The following is a 10000-nucleotide window of genomic DNA, read 5'->3' on the forward strand; positions in this document are numbered from 1 at the left end:
CAAGTCCATTTCTGCGCGTAGACAGCGCTGCACATAAACTCGTGCTATTGATGCGCGCTTTCATGAGATCGATATATTTTGTACGCGCTCACGTTCGTGTTTTCTCTCGGAATCCGCAGAAATGCCGGACGATGACACCGTGTTTGACCTGTTCGAGCTCACTCATGTCCACAAGAAGCACCACGGCGTGAGTTTAGTGAAGGGACCCGACCCAAACAGCCCCGCGTACAAGATCCTGAACCCGAACCTGATCCCCTCAGTGCCCGAGCTCTCCTTCAGGGACCTGATCTACTCCATCCAGAGCGAGAGAGGCTTCATCTTCACCGCCAACCTCAAGCAAGCCAAGCGCACCAGGGGCAGCCTGGTCTCCGTGGAGAGGGCAGACGGCACCGGATCCGTCTTCGAGATCATCTCCAACGGGAAAGCCAACACCGTGGACCTGGTGTACTGGACCGCGAGCGGACAGCACGTGGTGTCCATCGAGGACGTGGACGTGGCGAACGGACACTGGAAGAACATCACGGTGTTTGTGCAGGAGGATCGAGCTCAAGTTCATGTGGGCTGCGAGGAGATCAACACTCAAGAACTCGACGCTCCGATCCAGCAGATCCTGAATCAGGAGAGCGCGGACATCGCGAGTCTGAGGATCGCCAAGGGAGCCGCCAAAACCGACCGCTTCATGGTAAGAATCTGGCTTTGATATCTGACTCATCTGTGATATTATCACGTTATACTTTGTATTTCGTTTCAATCAGACGCGCGTTTTCTTCTTCTAATGAAACGCGTAAAGACGCGGTTAACGCGCGCAGAGCGCTTCGCCTTCAGCGTGTGTTTTTGTTTTACAGTCTGAATGTTTCCATGTAATAGTAGCCGTTGGAACGGTGTTCGGTTTTTTCTGCCAGTCTCTGTTTTTGACCATTATGCCGTTTTCCAGGGAGTTCTCCAGAACGTGCGGTTTGTTTTTGGAACAACGCTGGACGCGATTTTACGCAATAAAGGATGCGAGAGCTGTGAGTGGTTATATTCTTAAATGATGAATAAATAAAATGTAATTATATATATAGCATGTGTGTGTGACCACAAAACCAGGCATAAGGGGTCAATCTCTGAAGCTGAATAAAATCTTTCCAGTGATGTCTGGTTTGTTATGGTTTAACTATTAAAAAAAAAAACTGGAATCTGAGGGAGCAAAAAATTCGAAATATTGAGAACATCACCTTTAAAGTTGTCCAAATTATTACTAATCAGAAATGTTTTCACATAAGCAAAATTTCTTTACTTCATATCCTAATGATTTTCGTCATAAAAGAAAATGTTAATTTTGACTCATACAGTGTATCGTTGTCTATTTCTACAAATATCCCTGAGCCCTTATGACTGCTTCTGTGCTCCAGAGACGCATACATAAAACAGAGAAGTTCTATTAAAGCTCATGTGTTGTCGATACAGCAGCCTTCATCACTGATGTCATGACCTTGGAAAACCCCGTGAACGGATCCAGCCCGGCCATCCGCACTGATTACACCGGACACAAGTCTAAAGGTCAGATGATCGTCATGCGCTTGTAATGTGTCTGGGGTCTCATCCTGGACTCGAGAAGTTAATGTCAGAATCCTGTTCCTCCTCAGATCTGCAGGACATCTGCGGTTTCTCCTGCGACGATCTGTCCAGCATGTTTAAGGAGCTCAAGGGACTCGGCATGGTGGTGAAGCAGTTGTCTAACGAGCTCCGCCAAGTGGTGAGGATCAAAACCAGCTGTGTGTCTGATGTTCATGTGTCTCTCCACCCTTCATTCTTTTCTGATGCCAAACAGTTGTTCCTCAGCCACTTCCCTCAAAGTCGTTTCTAATGACAGTTCCTCTGTTCGTCCTCTGGCTTTCAGACAGCAGACAACAACTTAATCATGACTCAGATTAAAATCCACGAAGGGGTCTGTCTGCACAACGGCATCGTTTACAGGGACAAGGACGAGTGGACGGTGGACAGCTGCACACACTGCACTTGTCAGGTAAAAAGTGACTTAATTTGTACTGCTCTGTATTTGTTTGTGTGTGGGTAGCTGGCGGTTAAGTTAGTCAAAACCCCTTCCTCTCTCAATCCTTCCTGTGTCTCTGTTTCACTGCACACATGCATCTAAATGGCCGGGGTTCAGGAATGTTTTAATTGGTGAATGATACCCGCTGTCTCTGGTTTCCGGTGAGACCTGCTCCTGCGTGTGTGTTAGTGTGTGTGCGGTTGAAGCCGCTGACTCAGTATGTCTTCTCCACCCTCACGCTGGCCACATTAAAACACTTTGTTAGTCCGGTCAGATGTATTCCCCTGCTGCCCGCTCAGAGTTTATATCACCGCAAGATTTTCCTGCCAAAGCCAAGGGTCACTTTTTATTGCCAGCAGAGAGGCGTTTATTTCTCATCCATTATGTGCAGCTGTTGGGAACGAGCGATTGAACTTCCTTCAAATATTTTTTTCACAGAACTCCGCCACTGTGTGCCGCGAAATCTCCTGTCCTCTCATGCCTTGCGCCAACGCCACCGTCCCCGACGGCGAATGCTGCCCGCGCTGCGGAACACGTAAGTCACGCTTCACAGTTCACTCTGTAGGGCATCATTCATCGAATTTCTGGCCACGTTGCAGATATGTGACCAATGATGGCAAAATGAGTCACAATGAGCAAATTCATAAAAATGTGTTGTTTTTACATACTGCATTAAAATGCCTTCAAGATGATTTGCTGGAGTTCGCCAAAATTATTGAGCGACGCCTGTTTGAAGTTGTTAGAGTCAGCAAAGTCCATTTCAAGAAAAATCTAGATAACGGTTCCAAAGCAAAAATTATTGAGCAACGCTGCATCTTTTCCTCCAATTCTTTTCAAGATAATTTGTAGACATTTAATTACTCTTTTGAGCATTGGGATCTCTAGACTAGGGCTTAATGAACAAATTTTTGTGAAAACCTCAAAATCAACAGCGAATGACGCGGGTGTTGATGGCTGGTCCCCCTGGTCTGAATGGACGCACTGTTCGGTGAGCTGCGGCAGAGGTATTCAGCAGCGTGGACGCTCCTGCGACCGAATCAACAGCAACTGTGACGGCACGTCTGTCCAGACGAGAGATTGTTACACGCAAGAATGCGACAAACGCTGTGAGTCCAACTACATCCACAGCTGGCATCATATTTGGGTCCCCATGCACATAGTCAATGCTTATTTTTACGATGTCTTCATGCAGTCAAGCAGGACGGCGGCTGGAGCCATTGGTCCCCCTGGTCTTCTTGCTCGGTGACGTGTGGAGAAGGGGTCATCACTCGCATCCGGTTGTGCAACTCCCCTACGCCTCAGATGGGCGGGAAAGACTGCGAGGGAGACGGTCGTCAGACTGAACCATGCCAGAAGGACCCGTGCCCAGGTGAGCGATTGCACCTGTTGAAGTGTTTGCAGAATATAACCCAAATACCCGAATGACCCTGAATTCTCTGTGTCTCAGTGAATGGAGGTTGGGGACCCTGGTCACCCTGGGATTCTTGCTCCGTCACGTGCGGTGGAGGACTGCAGCGCAGGCACCGACTCTGTAACAGCCCTGCTCCCAAATACGGTGGAAAGGAATGTATGGGCGACTCCAAAGCCACCCGTTTGTGCAACGCCCAGTCGTGTCCAGTTGGTAAGACATGACATGCTTCATCACCTGGGTTTCCATCCAAAAATTGCAATTTAACTTGTCAGCAAAATTGGAATGTCACATAAAACAAAAAGAAAAGGAAAGGACTGTTTCCATCCAATGAGTCAAAGAAATAAACTGGCCCTATCACTAAGAAAAGTAGGAGAAGCCACTGAATATAGTCATTTTCATATAAAAATAAGCAATTCTTGCACCTGTGAGCAGGCAAAACTGGTAAATGTGGTCATTGCTTTCAGAGGTCACGGTAAACAGTTATGGGAGGCAATCATATAGAAACTTGGGTGTGCAACTAGGGTGGTTTGCTGGGTACCCAGGATGTGCCGTACCTTTGCGCAAAGTCACGTGACATTTGATGCCTGTGGAGGAATTTATTCTGTAAATATGCTTCCATTCCCCCACATTTACAAGGGATTTTGAATCAAAACATGGCATTTCCATCACTCGTTTCTAATGTGATACTTCAAACAAAATGTGCATAAAAACAGGCTCATGGAAACATAGCTATTGGATCAAGCTGAAATTTCTTGCCATAGGATATCAAAATAAGTTCTGCACTGTCACAAACAGATGGATGCCTGTCTAACCCGTGCTTCGAGGGCGCCAAATGCACCAGCTTCCCCGATGGCTCCTGGAAGTGTGGAGAGTGTCCGGTTGGATACACCGGGAATGGAGTCCACTGTCAAGACATTGATGAGGTGAGGTGTCAATCTCATAGACAACTATCACCTCTAAATGAAGATACTGGCATTTATGCATATTCTTCACTTTGGCATCTGCAGTGCAAAGAAGTTCCTGATGCCTGTTTCGTGCTCAATGGAGTCCATCAGTGTGTGAACACAGAGCCAGGCTACAACTGCCTGCCCTGCCCTCCACGCTACTCTGGACAGCAGCCCTTCGGCAGGGGAAAGGAGCAGGCCATCGCCAACAAACAGGTTAGACTAGCCTAAAAAACAGTGTTAATGATGGGGAGGGCCAGTTCTTTCTCCTTCCATGCAGTGCTAACCAACTTTAAATCAACCTATTCACAGGTCTGCACACCTAGAAACCCTTGCGAGGACGGTAGCCATGACTGCAACAAGAATGCCAACTGCATCTACCTGGGCATCTTCTCCGACATCATGTACCGCTGCGAATGTAAACCAGGCTATGCTGGGAACGGTTATATATGTGGAGGGGACTCTGACCTTGACGGCTGGCCAAACACAGACCTCCACTGTGTGGAAAACGCTACCTACCACTGCAAGAAGGTATGTGACCATTTCCCCACCATATCCAATTATACAAGATTACAGAATCTTCATCAAAACATGTCATTTTTAGGACAACTGCCCTGACCTTCCCAACTCTGGTCAAGAAGACTATGACAAAGATGGAATTGGAGATGCTTGTGACAATGATGATGACAATGATGGGATCCCTGATGATGGGGTAAGTCATAAACACATTGTTCTTCTACTAGAGATTTTAGAGATGAATGTCATAGCATGCTACTGACTAAAAAAGAAGGAATTCAGAAGTTAGAAAGAGCTTCATTGCAGAGTATGTTTGCGCACACAAGGAAGCTGTTTTAGTGCCACAAGCAAATTACACAGCAACAGCAACAACAACAACAACACAGAGACAAAATTTTTTTCATGAGAATAAAAATGCACGTGTTAATATAAATAAACGAAACATAGAAAAATAAATTGAAAAATTAAATCAATTGTATGTGGGTAGTTGACATATGAATGTGTCCTATGGTGCGACGTAAAAATGACATTGAAGATAAATCTCTCTCATGCTATTTGTAACTAAGTTTGATGATACATATTTCTCATGTTTCCTATGTCCCACCATAGTCTAGTTTTTATTTGTCAACTACCCATGTACATGTGTGCTATAAAATAGGAATAGAATAAGATGTAGGGATGTACTTGGATGCAGGGCGGTAACAAAAAAAAGTAAGGTTCTTGAAAAAAGATCAGAGTGAACTAAAGAAAGAGAGAGAGCGGAACTTTGCCAGTAGCAAATAAATAAAGCATTTATGATGGCTTCCATCCAGCTCTTCTGGATCGTTTGGTTTAACATCCATAATTCAGATCGTACACTTGGAAAAAATCTGACTGGGCAAACAAACAGTCAGAGTCTTGAAGCCAAATGGTGCATTCCAGCACAGCTGCGTCCCAAACCATCACGTCCATGGCATATCACTTTAGACATTCATTTTGTTAAGTGCCTCTCTATGATGTGTGCGTGTATTTAGAAATTTCAATCAGCAGGGTAAAGAGCATCTCCAGATGTTTTCTGTCTTTCTGATTTCATCACTGACTTAGCTGGATGTTCTTGTTTTGAATCAGGATAATTGCCCGTTCACCTTTAACCCAAGACAGTACGACCACGACCGCGATCAAGTTGGTGATCGCTGTGATAATTGTCCATACGACAGTAATCCAGAACAGACTGACACCGACAACAACGGGGAGGGTGATGCATGTGCCATCGACATCGATGGTGATGGTAAGTCTTTCATCATGTAACCTGAAGAACACCGAATAAGAAGTGAGAATTGGTGTAACACTGGACTTTATTTGTCCAGGCATCCTGAATGAGAAGGACAACTGTCCATATGTGTACAACACTGACCAAAGAGACAGCGACCGAGACGGAGTGGGTGACCACTGTGACAACTGCCCACTGGAGCACAACCCTGACCAGGTGAGATGCTTGAATCTGCAGTTTTTTTAAGACACAAGTGTGCAACAGCAAAGGATGAAGGCTTTGCAATAATCCATGTGATGTCACAGATCGACTCTGACTCAGACAACATTGGAGACAAGTGTGACAACAACCAGGACATCGACGAGGATGGCCATCAGAACAACCTTGACAACTGTCCCTACATCCCCAACGCCAACCAGGTCGACCACGACAAGGATGGTAAAGGAGATGCCTGCGATCACGACGATGACAATGATGGTATTCCTGATGAAAAAGACAACTGCCGGCTCGCCTTCAACCCTGATCAACTGGATTCAGACGGTGAGTCCAGCGCACCGGCGCTGATTTTAGTCCATTTCACGTGAAATTTGATGTGTGTAATTGTAAACTTTCACATGCTGAATTTTTGTCTTTTTTCTCTTGCTCAGGAGATGGGCGAGGTGACATTTGCAAGGATGACTTTGATGTCGATAACATCCCGGATATTTACGACGTTTGCCCAGAAAACTTTGGCATCAGTGAAACCGATTTCCGCAGGTTCCAAATGGTCCCTCTCGATCCCACGGGAACTTCTCAAATCGACCCCAACTGGGTCGTCCGTCACCAGGGCAAAGAACTTCTGCAGACCGTCAACTGTGATCCTGGCATTGCTGTTGGTAAGTATTTGAGAGGTACAAGCTCATGATGAACACATTCATCTACATCCAAATGTTAATCTTATTGTTGTCCCTCAGGTTATGATGAGTTCAATGCTGTTGACTTTAGTGGCACGTTCTTCATCAACACAGACCGTGACGATGACTATGCCGGCTTTGTGTTTGGTTACCAATCCAGTTCACGTTTCTATGTGGTGATGTGGAAACAGATCACACAGACCTACTGGTCTCATACACCTACTAAAGCACAGGGTTACTCTGGACTGTCCATTAAAGTAGTGAACTCGACCACAGGACCAGGTGAACACCTCAGGAACGCTCTGTGGCATACTGGAGACACAGAGGGACAAGTACGTCCCATTCTCAAGTTTTCATATGAATTTTAAATTAAATTTGGGGTTTAAAATGTCCTGCTCACCTTATTTTGGACTATTTGCAGGTGCGTACCTTGTGGCATGATCCCAAGAACATTGGCTGGAAGGATTACACCGCCTACAGATGGCACCTGATCCACAGACCCAAAAGTGGACACATCAGGTAAGTGTTTAAACAAACTAAGATCAGTAGTGCCCAATCCCATTACTGGAGCTCTAATTTTCTCAGTTAGGCTCCGGTCCTCATTAAACACTAAACAAACTATTTAAGAGCTTGAGGACCACTTGATAATTGCACACAGGTGTGATGGAGCAGGGACGGAATTAGCTAGATTAGATTAGAATTAGATTAGTTTCAACCTTAATTAAACACACCTGAACTAGGTATACTTGGAACTTCCAGGCAGGTATGTTGAGGCAGGTTGGAGCTAATCTTTGCACGACACCGGCCCTCCAGGACCGGGTTTGGGCATCGCTGACTTTGTTTATCCATTTTGTCCTTGTTACCAAACAGCTAAAATGGAAAAGCAGCTTCACTCACTCCTATATTTTTGTTTGATTTTTAGAGTCATTATGTATGAAGGCAAGAAAGTCTTGGCTGATTCAGGAAGCATCTATGACAAGACATATGCTGGAGGGAGACTTGGTCTCTTTGTCTTCTCTCAAGAGATGGTTTACTTCTCAGACCTCAAATACGAATGCCGAGGTAACACACGTTTGAACGGTTTTGAACAATATTTCTCTCTATAGATCTGTTATTGTTCTGGAAAGCTCACGATTGTTTGTCTGACTCTTTTGCAGATGCATCTTAACGGCCCCATCAGCATTTTCCTTTAGGACGTGCCTGTTATCTGTTCTTTTCTGTTGGTTTAAATGTCTTCTGTGTTATACAAACCTTCTGTGGTGGGATCGACGATCAAAACGTGGAGGCCAAAAACTTTCTATCTAAATGAGGACCACAGGAGCAGGTCGAGCATGAAGACCCATCCATATTTTCATCTCATTGATCTCCTCCACTCTCAGCTTGTTTCTTTTGCAGTCGGTAAAGGAAAGTTCTTCTGTAAAGTCACCTCGGATTTGCTGTGGACTATGATCATGACAAAGGAGCCACTTATGAGCTAACGAAAAAGCTTCCCCTCGATTCTGATGGGTTTGAGATCCCACAGGAGGAACTGTTGAGGAAAGACGCACCGGACGGACTGTCTGTTTGACTTTGTGAAAGCGTGTTCTTCAGCGTGGATGTCTGCCATTGAGACGTCCAGATCTTCCGGACTCATTGATTCAGGCTTGTTTTTCCATAAGTTATGAGTTACCCATTACCACTCCCCCCCAAATTCAGCAGTCTTGATTTCTGCTTTTGATCATCAAGAGTCTTAACTTCACTGTTTGTAGAGTGGAGTGCTTCTCAGGGCTAGAAGGACCTTTGTGATTTGCCATTCAAGGAGGAAGTTCATGTCTTAGATTAATACACAGATGTCCTGATGAGCTTTTATAATCATTCACAGACTCAAGAGTTTTGCGGCTCTAAGCAAGCAGAAACGAAAAAGGAAGTTGAGATGTCACAGAGGGATAATAGGCGCACTTGTTTAATTTATTTATTGTGTTGAGAGGAGCTGGATGCATGAGAACTCATCTCAGTGCCACATTTTACTGAAACAAAGAGAACAACTGGAGCGTTCCCTTCCGTCCGGGAGGAACAGACTGAGGTGAACGAATGGTGAACAAAATATGATGTAAACGTACAAATATTACCTCACTGTTGTATAATTGAACTCAACAAAAATTGCGAATTATATTTGTGCCATTTATAATTCAGTTCTGATTTGTTTTAGAGCTACTGTATGTAGTAAAACATTAATTCTGTAAATAATAACAGAAGAAATTACTTTTTTTTTTTTTTTTTTTTTATAAGGCCCCAATAGAACATGGAAAGTTGTTAATATAAATAGTGCCTAATTAATGATGACTTTTTTTTTTAAAATAAGTTATTGGTAAAGTCGTGTTTTTTTCTATTTTAATGTCTTATATGTAGATATATGCTATTTAATATAATTTATGAGGAAGTGTAACCTGACATTGGAAGTGTTTGTATAAACTGTTTGCACACTGATGAGGATTTTCATAGTTTTTTTATGTTTAAGGATGCTTCAGTGTCAGTATTGTTACTAGTTTTACACAATAATGTTGTTTAATTCTTATCAATCTTTTTGTAAAATCAAAGAACAATAAATACTTTTGAGTAAAAAATGACAAAGAGGTGTTTTTGTTTTTAGTAGCTCCACAATCTTCTTACATGACGTCTTCTCTTGACCTGCACTGTGCACAGAATGATTTCTAAAAAAAAAAGATTACACTATAAATCTCAGTCCATAAATAAGGAGCTGTCTTAAGCAGACATTTTATTTGCGCCGTCTGTGACTGTGGTTTGGTTTATGGTTAAAATGACTCAAGGTTACTGCTGCAATAAAAGCTCATTTGGTCAAAGGGGCGTTTAAAAAAAAAAAAGCCCAGTATTTTCTCACGTTGACACGAAATCCAGGATCTTTTATCAGCAAACAGTCGGCTCACCTTCAAGGTCAGGAATGCTGGGAATGTT

At 43.9% G+C, this 10000-nt stretch overlaps 1 protein-coding gene across 2 annotated transcripts in view; it reads left to right on the forward strand.

The window, feature by feature from the left end:
- Positions 1-9654, forward strand: part of LOC122334470 (thrombospondin-1-like) — a 10123-nt gene extending 469 nt beyond the window's left edge. The window contains exons 3-23 of one of the 2 annotated variants that reach the window (XM_043232424.1): positions 120-682; positions 935-1010; positions 1450-1542; positions 1629-1738; positions 1883-2008; positions 2474-2570; positions 2968-3141; positions 3228-3404; positions 3483-3656; positions 4242-4369; positions 4454-4606; positions 4703-4921; positions 4995-5102; positions 6014-6173; positions 6253-6371; positions 6461-6695; positions 6803-7030; positions 7109-7380; positions 7470-7567; positions 7971-8110; positions 8206-9654. In XM_043232424.1, coding sequence (XP_043088359.1) covers positions 120-682; positions 935-1010; positions 1450-1542; positions 1629-1738; positions 1883-2008; positions 2474-2570; positions 2968-3141; positions 3228-3404; positions 3483-3656; positions 4242-4369; positions 4454-4606; positions 4703-4921; positions 4995-5102; positions 6014-6173; positions 6253-6371; positions 6461-6695; positions 6803-7030; positions 7109-7380; positions 7470-7567; positions 7971-8110; positions 8206-8216 — 3461 coding nt within the window. In that variant the 3' untranslated portion in view covers positions 8217-9654. The remainder of the gene's footprint in view (positions 1-119; positions 683-934; positions 1011-1449; positions 1543-1628; positions 1739-1882; positions 2009-2473; positions 2571-2967; positions 3142-3227; positions 3405-3482; positions 3657-4241; positions 4370-4453; positions 4607-4702; positions 4922-4994; positions 5103-6013; positions 6174-6252; positions 6372-6460; positions 6696-6802; positions 7031-7108; positions 7381-7469; positions 7568-7970; positions 8111-8205) is intronic. The other variant, XM_043232425.1, reaches the window with a different exon arrangement.
- Positions 9655-10000: the final 346 nt, after the last annotated feature.

This window comes from Puntigrus tetrazona, unplaced genomic scaffold, assembly GCF_018831695.1.
Source record: "Puntigrus tetrazona isolate hp1 unplaced genomic scaffold, ASM1883169v1 S000000528, whole genome shotgun sequence".
Taxonomy (NCBI): domain Eukaryota; kingdom Metazoa; phylum Chordata; class Actinopteri; order Cypriniformes; family Cyprinidae; genus Puntigrus; species Puntigrus tetrazona.